General features: G+C 43.7%; 2 protein-coding genes across 2 annotated transcripts in view; both read right to left on the bottom strand.

Annotated features, from left to right (window-relative positions):
* The window catches only part of HSH2D (hematopoietic SH2 domain containing), a 34,672-nt gene extending 31,820 nt beyond the window's left edge, over nucleotides 1-2,852 (bottom strand). The window contains exon 1 of the mRNA XM_030220051.1: nucleotides 2,715-2,852. The gene's annotated coding sequence lies outside the window, so the exon portion shown is untranslated. The remainder of the gene's footprint in view (nucleotides 1-2,714) is intronic.
* Nucleotides 2,853-4,178: 1,326 nt separating this feature from the next.
* Nucleotides 4,179-17,865, bottom strand: part of RAB8A (RAB8A, member RAS oncogene family) — a 36,580-nt gene continuing 22,893 nt past the window's right edge. Inside the window, exons 5-8 of the mRNA XM_030219381.1 lie at nucleotides 15,027-15,116; nucleotides 12,138-12,203; nucleotides 6,375-6,425; nucleotides 4,179-5,747 (exon numbers count right to left, since the gene is read on the bottom strand). Of these exons, the coding sequence (XP_030075241.1) occupies nucleotides 5,655-5,747; nucleotides 6,375-6,425; nucleotides 12,138-12,203; nucleotides 15,027-15,116 (300 nt within the window). The 3' untranslated portion in view covers nucleotides 4,179-5,654. The remainder of the gene's footprint in view (nucleotides 5,748-6,374; nucleotides 6,426-12,137; nucleotides 12,204-15,026; nucleotides 15,117-17,865) is intronic.

Below are 17,865 nucleotides of genomic sequence, written 5' to 3'. Positions count from 1 at the left end.
AGGATGCTTATGGCACAATGACAGTAGTAGGCATGATGCAAGTCCCCATGCCTGCAGGGTTAGAAATTGAATGACAAAATAAAAACTAACAGCTGTGATCTCTACAATGGAGGCAGTGGTACTAGGGGGCAGGTATTTCTAAGAAAAACATCTGGTACAGATCCTGCAGCAGTGCATCTAAAAGCAGGATATGATAGAGGTATGAACCCTAGCAAAAAGGCAGGTGGAGAAGGGGGGGGGGGGGGGGAAGGCTGGAGGCAAAACCACCTGTGTAGGTATCTGCCTCCCAATTATATGCAGTTACAGGTTTCTGGGTTTGCTCAAATTTGAGAAAAAGGCACAAAACAGTACTCCCCATAATGTTAAAACCATAAGCGTTCCCATACTAGGGCAGACCGAAGGTACATCTACTACTATTTAGCATTTATATAGCGCTACAAAGCGTACGCAGCGCTGCACAAACAAAGAAGACAGTCCCTGCTCAAAGAGCCTACAATCTAATAGACAAAAATAAATCAAGCCCAGTATCCTGTTTCTAACAGTGGCCAATCCAGGTCACAAAGTACCTGGCAAGATCCTAAAACAGTAAAACAGATTGGATGATTCTTATCCTAGAAAAAAAAAAGAGTGGGTTTTCCTAAGTCCATCTTAATCAGGGCATATGGACTTTTCTTTTAGGTAATTCCCTGCTATACTAACTGCTTTTACCACATTCTCTCACAATAAATTCCAGAGTTTAATTACACATTGAGTGAAGAAATGTTATCCAGTTGTTTTAAATTTACCATTTATATAGCAGCACAGGCTACATCATGATGGGGCTTTTTTTTTTTTTTACAAATCTGCGGTAAATAGTACATAAGTAATGCCACACTGGGAAAAGACCAAGGGTCCATCGAGCCCAGCATCTTGTCCACGACAGCGGCCAATCCAGGCCAAGGGCACCTGGCAAGCTTCCCAAACGAACAAACATTCTATACATGTTATTCCTGGAATTATGGATTTTTCCCAAGTCCATTTAGTAGTGGTTTATGGACTTGTCCTTTAGGAAACCATCTAACCCCTTTTTAAACTCTGTCAAGCTAACCACCTTCACCACGCTCTCCAGCAACGAATTCCAGAGTTTAATTATGCATTGGGTGAAGAAATATTTTCTCCGATTTGTTTTAAATTTACTACACTGTAGTTTCATTGCATGCCCCCTAGTCCTAGTATTTTTGGACAGCGTGAACAGATGATTCACATCCACCTGTTCCACTCCACTAGTAGTCTTAAACCCTTACAGGGGTTCTCCACCATGTGTTAAAAAGCCATTTTTATTGCAGCAGTTCAGTGGCCAATTTTCTACTTTTTGAATGGCCATTGCTATTATTCAATTATGAACAAATATTGCAAGGTTTTAAGTGTCAGTCTGTAATGCTATTTTAAGGAAGGAAAAGACCGGCAAGACTTGAAACTTTTCTATCGTGTTGCCATTAATGCACAGCCATTAAAAAAAAAAAAGATAGTGTCGGTGTTTCCGTGCTATTTTGTAGGCAGTAAGGGCTCACGCACTAATCCTGCTCTAACTAGTTAGCATGCAGTAAGGTGGACACGCTGATTAACACAGGAATGCCTAGATACGCTCTCTCCAACAAGAAATATTTTTTAACAAGCGCCAATTTGGTACTTACTGCAGCTTGGACCCCTAGATGTTGTGTTTAAAAAGATAAAAATATCAATATAATAATCGGGTTTTCATTAGATTCAGTTTCCTTATATATCACATATGTATAAATCAGAAACTTTGATTCAATAAAATCAAAACTAAACAATTAAAAAAAATAAAATTATTTATTAATGATATGTGCTCAGTTTTTTTGGGATGTATATACATAGACTCAGGAGTCAAAAAGTAAAACACCTCATGGACATCATAGCACGCCCTGCCTCCTCCTACTAAGGGCTGTTCAAAGTCTTTCTTTAAATTGCAAAGTGATATAAAGCTGTTACTTAGCTTGAACAGTAAACTTAATCTAGTTGCTTGACGTGTATGGAGATTCTCGGTATAACTTCCTGGTCAATGCAATACTTTTATCGTGCAGCTTATCTTCAAACAATCACAAAAAAAACAAAACAGTTTCCTAAGTTCCCTACAAGGGTCATATTTCGCCAGTAGAATGGCGTCTTCAGGGGAACAAAGAGTAAAAGCAACTCTGGGAGGAACGCTCTCCAAATCGATTTTGCCAGACTAGCTCTACAGCAGGATTTCTGAGATTCTTGTGAACATGTCCAGCATAGGCAAAAGGCAATGGAAACCCACCACTGAGGCTTGGCCTAGATAGATTCAGAGAAGCCAGATGCTTGGCTGCAGGCAAAGTCTTTCAAATGTTTCCTTTACAAATGAAAGCTGGAACATGCAGGACAACACCAGTATGATATAAAACTCTTACAGCAATAAAACAGCTGGAGATGTGGCAAGGCTAGGGTCTGTTTTAAACAGTCTTTCTAGTTCCTTCTACATTTACCGCTGGACCCTGCTGTTTAACTAAAGTGCAAAGATGAGCTGTATCAGCCTGAACACCATATATTTGTACATCTCTTCAGAAAAAGTGTTAAGGGAAAATAAGCTTCCCAGACCTAATTATTCATATTTAGCATTTAAAGCTACAGGCCTGATATACATCAAATATAATGCAGATAAGCTTTATAGCCCAGAACATGTATATACTTGCCTGTTCTTTAAGATCACCAAAGCCAGCCAACTTCACACAGCACACTCTAGACCAGAAGGCATAAACACCACATCACGTTTTGCTTTCCTCTTCCTCCAGCTCAAAGGTTTTAGTGCTGTCTCTTGCCAGTGAATTACTCAAGGCTCATCACTTAGGAAAACATTCATATGGTACTGTACCAGGAAGTAACGTGAGTAGGCTGGCATAAATTGTTTCTATTAGCCACTGACCTCCTTGGGAAAGGAATCTACTTCTTACCTATCCTGCTAAAAGATGGCCCAGGGAAGCAGTTAATTATTCACCCAGTGTATACAGGCTCACCGAAGTGCTGTATGAATGTTTTTTTCAAAATGGAAGATCACCCCTGTGTCGCAGGGGCGTATCTGCGTGGGGCCTCAGGGGCCTGGGCCCCCGCAGATTTTGCCCTGGACCCCCCTACCGCCATCAACCCTCCCCCGCTGCCGTTCTTACTTTTGCTGGCGGGGGACCCCAACCCCCGCCAGCCGAGGTCTACTTCCACCTGCCGCTGCCGTAAAAACTTCTTCTTCAGCCGGCGGGGGACCCCAAACCCCCGCCAGCCGCCCCGCGGTGTTTAAAATTCATCTTCGGCCTCCGTGGCCGTGCTGCTGTGATAGGCGCTGTTGAAATCCACTTCGGAGTCTGACGTCACAGCACGTACAACGTACAAAGACGTCAGACTCCGAAGTGGATTTCAACAGCGCCTATCACAGCAGCACGGCCACGGAGGCCGAAGATGAATTTTAAACACCGCGGGGCGGCTGGCGGGGGTTTGGGGTCCCCCGCCGGCTGAAGAAGAAGTTTTTACGGCAACGGCAGGTGGAAGCAGACCTCGGCTGGCGGGGGGTTGGGGTCCCCCGCCAGCAAAAGTAAGAACGGCAGCGGGGGAGGGTTGGCTGCGGGAGGGGGGTAGAGAGAGTCATTGGTGTCGGTGGGGGCTCGGCGGCGGCGGCGGCGGGGGGGGGGGGGGGCTAAAATGTGCCCCCTCCCTCTGGCTCTGGCCCCCCCTACCGCCGGAGTCCAGATACGCCCCTGCTGTGTCTGCTTGGGGAATCCCATTCTGAGGGATGGCATGCTGAAGATCGAGTCATCGGTGGGTGAGTCAGAGGTTGGTATGATAGATTACCTCATAATAACCATTCCTGCCTGCCATGCTTCTGGAAATGTTGTACACACATTCCATTCCCTTCCAAAGCAGGCAGGAAGGGCCTGATGACAGAGTACGCAAGGGTATAAACAGTACAGCAGAAAAATATTTTCACACGTGTATGCACTCTGTTCCTACAGGCAAATATAAACACCTCGGAGAAATAAAAGGAGTAAGTGAATAAAACAACATGTAGAGAATAGAACAATTAAGCTGGCGAGACATACAACACAGGTGCTAGCAGCCCAGCCCTGAGCTGGCTCCATTACAAGTGTGTTTTAGAAGAGAAAAAAAAAAAGTTTACCAAGTGAAAATAAAGCTTTATTTTTAGTCAAACCCTGTGATGTCCATTTTACAAAATGTCTTCGCTTAAAGTCACTACTCGTCTTAAGACAGATTCCTCAGATAAACAACTATTAAGACACGTCCTAGTACCACGGCTAGATTGAGCTGTCAGCTCTTCTTTCAGCTTGGCTGCTAATGTTATCTGACTGGAATAGCTTTATGTCACATCAGTTGTCATGAGACTTGTTCTACCATTGGCTGTGCTCAACCATCTAGGCAAATAAGATCTTTAGGACACATTCAGATTTTGGCCTACAGCCTTCTCAAACGCATCCTGTAACCCCACAGCCAACTGCATTTTCAGAATAGCCAAGAGATGAGTATTAAAAAAAATAAACTTATGTATTTTGGATCTCTAGTCTATGCAAGTTTATTGCAGATATCCTGAGCATTTAAGTGGCTGTGGAAGCACCAGGGCAGATTTCGGCAGCCCTGGCTTATAGCATCCTAATCTTTTAACTTTGCATCACATATGAAAATAACATATGTATGAGAGAGACGGGAAAGTGATGGAATTACTTCAGTTTCATAAATGAGACTTTCAATAGAAACATTTTTCTAAACAAAAAGCAGAAAAGGTAAAGAAGAAAACTGGAAAGAAGGTTTATTCCAACCCCACTATGGTGTATATATTTATACCACATTAAATGCTGCCTCTGTACACTGCAGCAATGCATACAACCAAAAAATCATTTGTACTTGCTTCCACCTCTGAGAAAAAAAAATTCTTTTAAAAGTGAATCAAAGTAAATAGTGACAGAGAGGAGACACCTAATCCCAGGCTTGGCACTTGGGGGTGGTGCGGGGGATTGTAACGATGAATGTTATTTACATGAGACTATTAGATGTTCTGAGGTTACGTGCATGTGGTATAAATATAATTACACATTACCTATGTGTGTGTATTGCCATGTAGAGAACTATCTTTAAAATTCTCAATAATGTTAATTTCATTGTAAAATTTATCAAAAATTATATTGAAGGAAAAAACTACCAAGTTTTTCTTGGTCCTATAGAAGAAATACAGGTATACAATATTAAAAAAACAAACAAACAAACAAAAAAAAAACACAAACCCAACATCTGTTGAGAAAAAAAGATGAACCAGACTCCTGTTGAATGACCTCCCGGTGACTAGCTAATGTGCCAAATGACAAAACAAGGAAGGGTCCTAGAAGAAGGACAGACTATTCATGAACTCCTTTCATCTAAAAAAAAAAAAAAAAAAGAAAGTTGGGGGAAAAACCAACCCCAATAACTGAACATTTAAAGCACATATTCCATCTCATTCTGACGGTCATAGTCTGGCAGGGGCTCGGCTGAAGGCAATTTTTCTCTTGTTTATCAAAGTCCCACAGAAGAAAGCGAACTTCTATAACAGGCACGGTCCAGTTCAGTGCGAGCAGAGGCTCAGATTAAGGCAATGTCCTTCACAGAAGAACACATCGGAAAAAGCTGTTTTTCTTTTGTTGGTCAGGTGTGATTTTGACTCCTTGGTTGCTGCCCTGAGGACTATTGCCCTCCTAGAGAAAGGAGCATATTAGGAACAGTTATAGAGCCTTTGAATGAAGATATAACATATTATGACTGTCCCCACCTGTTTCCTTACCCTCCCACCCCCATTTCTAAAGAACTTTATAGCAGATGTTCTGGTAGAAGCAGGGATTTGAGACCTGAATTCAAATTTGTTGGAATGTCAGAAACAAGTTGAAGTCAAAACCACATCATTCATATTTAAACAATATGATGTAGCAGCAATTTTGTTTTGGTACTTTTTTAGCTTTAGGCTGGAAACCAGTAATGTAGCAGTCCTCTCTGTCAAGAGACAAGATAGCTTAACTGCCAGTGGAGTGATCAAGATGACCTCTACCCTATTAAAAAGTGACTGACTTAACATATTTTAATATTAGAAAAACAAATGTTGCATAGCATGCAAGAAATTGTTCTCCTCCCCCTCAATGTCATTTCATATCTAGTCAAACACATACAGATTTTAGTTTTATGCTACTAAAAACAAAAAATCTTAATAAAATAAATAAATAAATAAAGACAGACAGTAATAAGCCAGAAGGGGACTTGGGCGTAAGGAAACCAGAATTCACCCAAGTTATTTTTCTTTAGGATATGTTGTTTGGCTTCTATCTACTCACCAGTTTCTTGTCCATTTTTGCTTTAATGTCTCTTGCAAGTGTAAAAAATGCCTGGAGTAAAAGTAAACAAAAAAACAACTTTTAAACACGTTAGTTGAATGACTGCCTAACTAGAGGGACAGATGCTTCAGTCCCTTTTGAGAAGGCGCGTTCATTTTTAGGGCCCTGTTTACTAAGGCGCGTTAGCGTTTTTATGGCGCCTATAATTAGCATGCGCGCTAACCATGTAGGCGCCTACAGGGATATTGTAGGCACGTACACGGTTAACACACATTATAAATGCTAACGTGCCTACAATGCAGCTTAGTAAACAGGGCCCTTAATGCGGACTGGATTTTGTACCGACTTCTACAGAAACCACAATGTAAACCTGAGGAAGGTGAAAGAACCCTGGTGTAACCTGCAGGGCTCCATTAAGTACATACATCAATTGTGTTCAAGTGAACTCGTTATTTTAAAAACTTTCAAAAAGTATTTACTGCTTTAAAAAAAAAAAAAAAAAAAAAGTTTTACACACACACACACCTTTTACTAGGCTGCACTACCTACACTTTGTGGTTACTGCATGTTAATTTTTTATAACTAATGTAACCCCAAAGACGGCTTAAGGATGTGCCCAAAATCCTTCCATATACTTAACACAGGCCCTGATGCTCAAAACTCTGGTGCTGTAGCGAACAGCGTCAGAGAAATAGTGACAGAACAGCGACCCATAACTCCCATATGCTCTACACTAATAAGATGCAAATATAGGCAAGTTCATAGAACTGAGCATTAGGAAGTTTGGCGGGAGAATAGTGTCTGGTGCATGAGCTCAAGAACAGCTCTTGAGCGTGCCAACATCAGAGGGGGAGGAGGGAAGGAGGAGGAAGAGGTGCCAGTTGCCCCAAAGCAACCCACAGGCGTAACTGCAGCAACTGCTGAGTTGTTCAAGACAATGTGGAAATTTAAAAAAAACAGAGTTTGAACTAGTAATCTGAATAAGTTCTAACACTGACACTTTCACAGTTGGACTACTGTAATGCAATATATGTAGGAAGCAAAGAATCTATACTAAAATTACTTCAAACAGCACAAAATACAGCAGTACGATTAATTTATGGGGCACCAAAATGTAATAAGGCCACTCCTTTACTTACTGGCTTCTAGAGGTTCAATTATGTTTAAAACATGCACATTAATATTCAAAATTTTGTTTAGTATAGCACCAGACTATATGACAAGCCTAATTGGTCAATTGGAAATGCTAAGCTAACATCAAGAGAATATTTGCTATTAGATCTACCTAGTTCTAAAAATGTAACATACAAGAGTGTTTATACAGCTGGATTTGGTTATCTAGGATCCAAACGGTAGGAGCTTATGCTTCTTTTGGAATGAGATTCTATTTTCTATTCCAAAAAGATATTTAAAAACTTCTCTGTTTAAAAAAATATTTCTCTGTGTAATAGATTTTGCATAGCAGTGATCAGCCCCCTTTAGGATTGAGCGCATGGAAACAAGTCAAACTGATCCATAAGGGGGAAGGGGATGGGCCTTGATACACCACCTTTCTGTGGTTTTTGCAACTACATTCAAAGCAGTTTACATGGTATATACAGGTACTTATTTGTACCTGGAGCAATGGAGGGTTAAGTGACTTGCCCAGAGTCACAAGGAGTTGCAGTGGGAATTGAACCCAGTTCCCCAGGATCAAAGTACACTGCACTAACCACTAGGCTACTCTTCCTAAATGGCGTCATCCTATGACAGAACTGGAGGCAGGTGACATCATGTGGCAGGTTGGTGCAAGATGGTCCTTTGGTGCATCCACATAACCTCTGTTAAAGGAAGATTGTTTTGACTGAGCATTTTCTCAATGAAGATGGTGTTTTCTATTCTTTTCAGGATTTACAGCAGAGGCTTTTTCTAACACACATAGATTATTTTGCTTATAGGCAGTTGCATCGCTGTTATAATAGCTTAGATTACGAGGCTGTGCCAGAAAATTTGAGACTTTTTGCAAGGAAATATCTTTGGCCAGGTTTCTGTACCAGGTTTACATAGAGCTTTACTTTCTCTTCTTCCTCCCAGAGTGTATGGTCCTCTTACGGAGGGAGGCTTGGAGTAGAGACCTTGGGTACGAATTGAAGGGCTGGATTTTCTGAAACTGATTAAACCTATCCCAAAGCAAGTTGAAAATGCTGAACTACAGGACAGTCAATACCGGAAACTCCACAGGGCATATAGATCACAATTTATCAGGCTGCTAGAGCAGGTTGGGTGCCTGTTGCCCAATGTCCCAAATGTCAGAGGGTGGGGGGGGACGACAACACATTTTTTCATGCCTTTTGGCGACATAGTGGCATTCAAGCATTTTAGAGGTTGCTCCATCGATACTTGGGGACTCTTTTTTGGTCATCATATAGTATATTCCTGGAAGGGAGTTTTACTGAATAAATGGGAGGCTTTCAACAAAAACTTGTTTACTTCTGTGTAAAGTGTATGCATTGGGGAAGAAGTGCATACTTAAGCACTGGATGCAGGAGGAGCCTCCCTCGCCTCCCTCTTTCTGGTACTAGAGAAATAGATTGCATGTTTTTATGTTATGGGAAGCAAGAGCAAGTTGGGGTAGTCTAGATTTCCTCAATGGAATAGGTGGGCTTTGAGTAAGGATTTGAAGATGGGCAGGGAGGGGGCTTGACGTATGGGCTCAGGGAGTTTATTCCAAGCTTAGGGTGAGGCGAGGCAGAAAGGGCAGAGCCTGGAGTTGGTGGTGGTGGAGAAGGGTACTGAGAGAAGGGATTTGACCTGTGAGCGGAGGTGTCGGGTAGGAATGTAAGGGGAGATGAGGGTAGAGAGGTAATGAGGCGCTGCAGCTCGAGTGCATTTGTAGGTAAGTAGGAGAAGCTTGAACTGTAAGGAGTACCTGATCGGAAGCCAGTGAAGTGACTTGAGGAGAGGGGTGATATGGGCATATCGGTCCTGACGGAAGATAAGATATGCAGCAGAGTTCTGAACGGATTGAAGGGGGGATAGATGGGTAAGTAGGAGGCCAGTGAGGAGTAGGTTGCAATGAAAGAGTGGACGAGTGTTTGGGTGGTGTGCTCCGAGAGGAAAGGGCGAATTTTGCTGATGTTATAGAGAAAGAAGCGACAGGTCTTGGCTATCTGCTGGATATGCGCAGAGAAGGAGAGGGAGGAGTCGAAGATGACTCCGAGGTTGCGGGCAGTGAGACGGGGAGGATGAGGGTGTTATCAACTGAGATAGAGAGTGGAGGGAGAGAAGAAGTGGGTTTGGGTGGAAAGACAAGAAGCTCGGTCTTGGCCATGTTCAGTTTCAGGTGGCGGTTGGACATCCAGGCAGCAATGTCAGATAAGCAGGCCGATACTTTGGCCTGGGTTTCCGCAGTGATGTCTGGTGTGGAGAGATAAAGCTGGGTGTCATCAGCATAAAGATGATATTGGAAACCATGAGATGAGATCAGCGAGCCCAGGGAGGAGGTGTAGATTGAAAAGAGAAGGGGTCCAAGGACAGATCCCTGAGGAACTCTAACAGAGAGCAGGATGGGGGTGGAAGAAGATCCATGAGAATGTACTCTGAAGGTACGGTGGGAGAGATAAGAGGAGAAAAAGGAGAGGACAGAGCCATGGAACCCAAATGAGGACAGTGTGGCAAGAAGTAAGTTGTGGTTGACAGTGTCAAAAGCGGCGGATAGGTCGAGGAGGATGAGGATGGAGTAATGACCTTTGGATTTGGCAAGAAACAGGTCATTACAGACTTTAGATAGTGCCGTTTCTGTCCAGTGCAGAGGGCGAAAGCCAGATTGAAGCGGATCGAGGATAGCATGAGAAGAGAGAAAATCAAGGCAACGGCTGTGAACGGCGCGTTCCAGTATCTTGGAGAAGAAGGGCAGGAGGGAAATGGGGCGGTAATTGGAGGGACAGGTAGGGTCAAGTGAAGGTTTTTTGAGGAGTGGTGTGACTACAGCATGCTTGAAGGTGTCAGGGACAGTTGCAGTGGAGAGAGGTTGAGGATATGGGAGGGGGGTGACAGTAGGGGTGATGGTGTTAAGTAGGCTGGTGGGGATGGGGTCAGAAGAACAGGTGGTGCATTTCGAGGAGGAGAGAAGGTGGGCAGTTTCCTCCTCTGTGATATCAGGGAAAGAGGAGAAGGAGGCCTGGGTTGGTTGGTTGAGGGAGTGGGTTAAAGGGTGAAGGGGAGGAGGAGGCTTGGTGGTGAATTCGAGGTTGATCTTCTGCACCTTGTCGCAGAAGTAGTCAGCTAGTGATTGCTTCTGGCTACATTAGCATGCTACTTGTGATGGTGGGTGCGCTTGCTGTTTTCCCGCAGTAAGGATCTTTCTGCATTGTGCACCAGTAAACACAGGCACTAGTCCAGCGCAAATGGCCTCTAGCACCCGCGTTTATTTCTTTTTTTTTTTTATATTATGAAATATATGAACACAAATACAAACAGCAGCCAAAGAAATCACATAATCCAAAATGCAATGCATCTTGCTAAGCAATAAGAACACGTCACACCATGGCTCTTAGGCATTGCTCTTGTTCCAGTTATGTGTTATAGCATCATACCAATCTTTATATCCTCCAAAACAACCCCCTCACACCTAAACCGACCCTTTGACCTACCCCCCCAACTACCCACCCTCCCCCAGATCAGTGGAATGAGAGCAATAGATATCTAATCAAGTCAGCTTGCAATATTTCTTTGTAGGTCCATGGACTTGATATGTAGAAGACTACACCCCATATTAGCCTGAATTGGCATCCCCAAAATATCTTGAAGGACTGCATAAACCATTGTCCTATAAATCTATACTTGCGAGCAATCCCACCATCTCTCTATATCATAATTGATAAATCTGCGTCCCTGGATGGCTGGCTCGCTGGGTTCGTAACCGTATGCTAATGAGCTTACATCAGCTCGCCTCCAGCGTTCCCTTCCCTCTGTGTCCCAGCCTCGTGGAAAGACGAAATGATGTCAGAGGAGGGCGGGACACTGAGAGGGACGGTTGGAGGCGACGCGAGCCGAGCCTGCCGCTGCTACGACCTCAGGTATGGAGTGGAGGGGAGGATTGCTGGACACGGATGAGATGGGATGGGAGGGCAGAGGAGGGGAGGAGAGAATCGCTCGACATGGAGGGGAGGGCAGGGGAGAGAGATGAGAAAACGCTTAGATGACAGCCTTCCTAGGGCCTGTTTCATTTGTTCTGAAACGGGCTTTTTTGCTTGTATATATATAAAAGTCCCCTGCAAAACACAGTTACGCCAACACTGATCAGAAGAAGAGGGAAAATTTTTTTTTGCAAGCGTTACGAGGTGAGATACCACATATATAACATTTTATACTCATTTTCTATCGTATTACTTGCTATAGATACCTTGAGCAGCCTACAAAATATAGTACCCCACTCTTGCTGACACCCGCGTTTATTTCTAAGCATCGGGGCCACAGTGTGTTAACCACACTGCCGATAATGGGGATGCACTTAATGCCACCAACCGAGTGGTGTTAACTGCATCACATTATCCAATGTGTTAGTTGATGTGCAGCACAGTTAGCATGAATCGAGTGCAAGGAGCCACTTGCTCATTCTATGCTATTTCACGATAATTGCCACGTTAACTGCATAACGGTTAACATAGCAGTATGACACTTAACTTCTTAATGCCCTTTAGTAAAAGGAGCCCTTAAAAGCAGAAAAACAATCACGGTAAGAAATTAAAATTCTGGTGAGAAGTGAGGTTGTTATATACTTACATTTTCTACATTAATGTTCGCTTTTGCACTGGTTTCCATAAATTTGATGCCGTACTCTGAGGCTAGCTAAAGATGAAAACAAAAAACCAGACACACCAGTTCAGACAAGCAGCAAATATGTCCCTGACAAACTGCTCTCCCATCATCACTTTCCCTGTTCTTTGCTCTTATATCATGTACAGACTTGACAGAATCTGCAATCCTAGCACCCTGATAATAGCCTCCTGCAGCATCCCTTGAGACTGCCAGCCAAACCAAAGGAACTAGCTGTGTCAACACCTCTGGAGTTACTTTGGCTCATTTGGCTGAAGCCTTATTCCAAGGAGGTTGGAGCTTTTCCTTAGCAAGTTTTTAAATATATATCTATTTTTAATTAAGAAAAACATAAATTAAAGGAAATTTTAGGAATAAAAAGCTAAGGGGACACAAAGCTAAGAATTAGCCAAATTCAAAACACAATTTGCTTAAACACATTTTCAATATTTATGACAACACACCCAAACCATTACAGATTTCCACTGGTAATCTAAAAATTACAAACACTCAATTAAATAGTTAGTAGAAGGACCCATCTTGAAAAAATGGAAAACAAAATTAAAAAATAAGAGCCATGCTGGTGCCGAGATATGTAAAAACACCACCAGAAATGCCCCACTTTAAAATTAGGGGTGGGCAATAATTACTAACTTTAATCACGACATGCATTTTGGGCATTTCTCTCATTCTTTCCTACTGACTCTCTCTCCTACTGAGCACTCCTCCCTCTCTCTCTCAACCTCTGTTTCTTTCTCTTATGCCTCTCCCTCCCCAGCCTTCACCCAGATTCTCTCATACCTTCTCCCCCCAACCCCTAATTTATTTCAACAGCTCAGGCTCTGGATTTTATCTTCGTTCTCGCTGCCTCAAAGTCCTTTTTCTTCCCCTGCATGACCAGGCTCTGTAGCTAAATGAGGTGTGTCGTGCAGGAAGTTGAGGAAGTCTCACGGTTTCAAGTCCTGCGAGACTTCCCCAACTTCCTGCATGGCGCAGCTCATGTAGCTACTAAGCCCGGTCATGAAGGGGAAGAAAAAGGACTTTGAGGCAGCGAGAAAGAAGGTAAAATCCAGAGCCCCATTATTGGCTGATGTTTTGCAGATGGCTTTATGGAAAATAATAAAAATATGTTAAAAAAAAAAAAAAAATCCAGAGCCCAAGCTGTTGAACACGGGGATGGGTCCATGTTTAAAAAAAAAAATCAGCTGGCGTTAATAGTCTTACATAAGTACAGCCATACTGGGAAAGACCAAAAGGTCCATCAAGCCCAGCATCCTGTTTCCAACAGTGGCCAATCCAGGTCACAATATACCTGGCAAGATCCCAAAAAAGTACAAAATATTTTATACTGCTTATCCTAGAAATACTGTTATTAATGCATTAACTGCCCACCCCTACTTTAAATATGTAAAAGTATCAAATGACTTCCATTGTATACTTTTATACATGTGGCAAGTTTTATAAAAAGCTATTTCTACTTGTACAACCAATTTTACATATGAAGGGCTTATATTTAGAAGAGATAAAAAGGTAGAAGCCTTTCTTACCCAGTTATCTTCCACTAACTAGGTGATCCCCAGATTTTCAGTGGCAAATGACTTTCTGAGCCACTGACAATCCAGGGAGACCACTGTGGCACTTCCTGTTAGTGCCAAGGCAGAGCTGGAGTTATCTGGCAGCAGTGTCTGGACAGCTATCCAGTCAGCTTAGGACAGCATAAGAGTTGAATATTGGCAATATCTGGGTAATTCCTGCAGCCTGCCTGGAAATTCTATGCCACTGCCCATAACCGGATAGGTTCTGGCACTGAATATCCAGGCACAATTCAGCGAGCAGTGGCCAGAGTTTGAAAAGTCTTTATAAAATTACTTCCATGATCGGGCATCTTTTCCATTCAGCACAACAGCTTGACATTTCAATCCACTGAAAGTCAGGGCCACAGTTACTGAAACCTGATCTCCACAAGGCCTCCCTTTCAAGCCAGAGTAAATCTTCAAACCCAAATCACACAGTTGAAAGGAAACCCAAACCCAGAATGTGATCTCTTGTTTACCGAGGTGTTCCTCCACAGGCTGCAACAGTACTTACCGATAATCCAAGGAGAAAAGGATGTCTAGAAATGCAGCTTGTGGGGGAAGCAGTGTCATGGGCTGAATATTGTTGAGTCAGGGCTAGAGCCAAAACCAAACAACCTGTTTCTAATCCAGCCTTCACCTAATCCAAGTTCTGCCCTCCCCATCCAAGCCACTCACCCCAGGTCCTGTATCTTCAACTCCCTCCTCCAGGGTGCAGCCCAGAGAGGAAGATGCAGCTCACATTAGTAACTTCTGCTTCTTGTTGCAGTGTTTGCTAGTGCAGCCCCTGCCATGCTATTTGAATTGTGCAGAGAATTATGTGATTTAAACACCTTAGTGGGCTGTATGGAAGGGGGTAGTACTGGCACAAATTGCAGCCAAGTTGTAGCAAGAATTTAGGAGAACCAGGTCTCTGGAGATAAGGGGTAGGGGTGGGGAGGGCTCCTGGGCACAGCAGATTTAAATGCAAAGAGCACTCCCCCTGTTTTGTAAAAAGGAACTATAGGGTTTTTCAAAGATCGGGTACATCTAAGGAAGATTTTACTTGTTTTGGTTTATCACCTGCCAGTAAATCAGTTTTCTCCAAGATCATATTTTGTCCTAACTCCTTATCACATTTGGAGTATTTTTAAATACCTATAGCTTGTTTGCTTTGTTGTTTTGCTTTTTTTTTTTTTTTTTTTGGTTGAGAGAAACTATCTTATGGAGTGCCTCAGAACCTGATACTGAGCAGGTCTACCCCCAGCAAGGCGATATAAAACCAACACAGCAGCACTCTCACCTTTTCGCCCGTCTCTTTGGAGACTTGCCTTTTCTCATTCACATCACATTTGTTTCCAAGTATCATCTTCTCAACATCAGCCGATGCATGCTATGGTAGAAAAGATATTTTATTTTAATAGTTTTGGGAAGGTGGGCTTGGGTCAGCTAATGAGCCATTTGTGACATGATTTCCAGCTTACTACGTACTAAGGATGGTTTAGTCTATGGAGGCTGGTAATCCTGGAAACCAGTGAAATCATTAAAAAATCTTTCATTCTGCAGTTTTTCTTTAAATAATTTACACAATATTTAAAAACAGCAAAACAGAACCAGGGAAACTAGGTTTGATTCCTACTGCAGCTCTCTTATGACTCTGGGCAAGTCACTTAACCCTCTATTGCCCCGGGTACAAAACAAGTACCTGTATATAATATGTAAACTAGGGCTGTTCCCAGTCCGGCTTCTCTCTCACTGCCCCCCCCCCCCCCCCCGCACCACCTTTTCCAAATGCAGGCAAGTCTTTGGTTAGTTCCAGGAGAGAGGGAATTAAGAGATCCACTGGGCCAAGAGGGGAGGGAGAGAAGGAAGAAAATGTTAGAATGGGGAGAGAGAGAGATTGGGAAGGAGAAAGGAAGATTGGGCCTTTAATCAATCAATCAGTGGCCTAGCCACAGTGGGTGGGGGGCTTGGAGACCTAAGCCTTCCACTTTGGGTTCAGGCCCCCTCCAAAGCTGCAGAACCTGTTCAATGGCCCACCGGAAACTGAAGCCCTGCCAGCCAAAGAAGTCTGCTGCCCGAGTCACCTCCTCTCTCCTTGTAGGGAGGAAGTCAGTGGCATGCCTCCAGCCACAGATGCTTGCACTCCTCAAGCATGCTCAAGGAGTGCAGCATCAGCAGATGGGAGGCACCCTGACTTCCTCGCTCCTGACGCAGTACAAGGGGGAAAGGGGTTGGCTTTGACAGTGGATTTTTACAACTGGTGGGGCTTCAGCATCACCACCAGCAAAGATATGATACCTGAGGAAGTGACGTCACCACCTGAAATGGCTGCCTGAGCCACGAGCTCCGATCAGCCCCAAACAATCAGTAAACCCACTGCATGAAAAACAAGCAAACGCGACTGAGAAACGCACGAAAACAGCAGTTAAAACCAAGGGTAAGCGAAAGATGCTGACCTCGAAAGCCCCAGCAGTCGACTTACAAACCTTCGCGTATACGGGCCCAGCCGCGATTCCAAGCACGCCAGCTCTCGAACAGCGCCAATCCGAGTCCCGAGGGGGGAGTCCCCCGCCGCTCTCCCCGTCGCTATTCGCTACGGGGGAGGGACGGATCCAGGAAGATACAAATATGCAGGAAATACGGGGCTGGTTGCAGGAGATAAAAACGGAAATAATAACGGCAGTGCGGGCAGACATCGCCGCGATGGGGGCGGAGCTACGAGGAGAAATAGGCGCGCTGGGCCTACGAGTAACTGAAATAGAAGACCGCCTGGAGGAACAAACAGACTTAATCCAGACACTCGACTCCCAGCACCGCGAGGCCCGACAAGATACCCAGCAAGTCTGGGACAAAATAGAAGATCTTGAAAATCGGAGCCGCCGATGCAATGTGCGATTTAGGGGTCTGCCAGACACACCACACTATACAGATTGTGAACAGACAGTTCAAAAAATTGTGAGTGCGCTGCTCCAGAACATTCAAATCACAAGAGACCCTGCTACAATCCACCTGGTGAGGGCCCACAGAGCTTTAGGAACTTTAACATCAAACCGCCCAAAAGATATTATTGCATGCTTCAGCGATTTTAAATTAAAAAAACAAGTCATGCAGGCATCGCGCTCCACGCCAGGATTTGAATGGGACACATACCATATTGAATGTTACCAAGACCTGGCGGCGGCTACCTTGAAAAGAAGGGCAGAACTCCGACCCTTCACAAAATTTTTGACAGACAAGGGGATTAAATATCGCTGGGGCCACCCTTTTGTGCTGCGATTTTACAAGGAGGGGAAACAATGCCAAATACGAGATATCGCAGAGGCAAAGCATATCTTTCCGGAAGCAGGCCCCAGCGGAGACATTAATACTCCCAGGAAACGTATACCATTAACTGGAGATAGACCAAGATGGCAGCGGGTCACAGCGGGAAAAGGACGACTACAGCGACAACACTCTGATACCCAGCTACGAAGACCCGAAGACAAAGCAAAGAAGTGACTGGAGGAACGGACACAACAAAAGCTGATTCCAAACATAAGTTACAAGAAACTGACTGTAAGATTGAACAGTGTAAGGTGATGACATTTAATATGTAAAGGGAAAAAATGCCTTTCAGTTGCGCAATTAGCACTTCACATTACTTTGCCCAAAGCAGTGGGACCCAAATTGTTAATTGATAATATAAGGGTGGGTGGGTCACTTCCCTCTATGACACCCTTGTGCTTTGGATACGAGGATGTCTTAAAGGGGGAGGGGAGGGAAAAAGAGTTTCTAGTTGGGGGGAGATTAGTTCAGATTCGACACTACCTGAAGGTTAGAGAGCAGGACTATCAAGAGGGAATAGACCAGAGGATTGGGAATAGAAGAGGGACAAAGGAGATTGTCACACAGTTGAGATGAGTATTGTTAAATGCATGACCCTTAATGTAAAGGGACTTAATTCACCAGGAAAGAGACATCTTATGATTCAGGAGATAAAACGCCTCCATGTTGATATAACGTTTATTCAAGAGACCCATTTACTACAGGAGGCAGAGCGGCTGTGTAGTAACGTGAGATCACAGCAAGTATTTTTTGCATCAAGTCTCACAGAAAGGAAAAAAAACGGAGTCCTGATAGCATTATCCAATAAATACCCC

The sequence above is a fragment of the Microcaecilia unicolor genome, chromosome 11, assembly GCF_901765095.1.
Source record: "Microcaecilia unicolor chromosome 11, aMicUni1.1, whole genome shotgun sequence".
In the NCBI taxonomy this organism is placed as follows: Eukaryota; Metazoa; Chordata; class Amphibia; order Gymnophiona; family Siphonopidae; genus Microcaecilia; species Microcaecilia unicolor.
The sequence above is the reverse complement of the archived record's forward strand: the minus strand, read 5'-3'. Positions and strand labels throughout refer to the sequence as shown.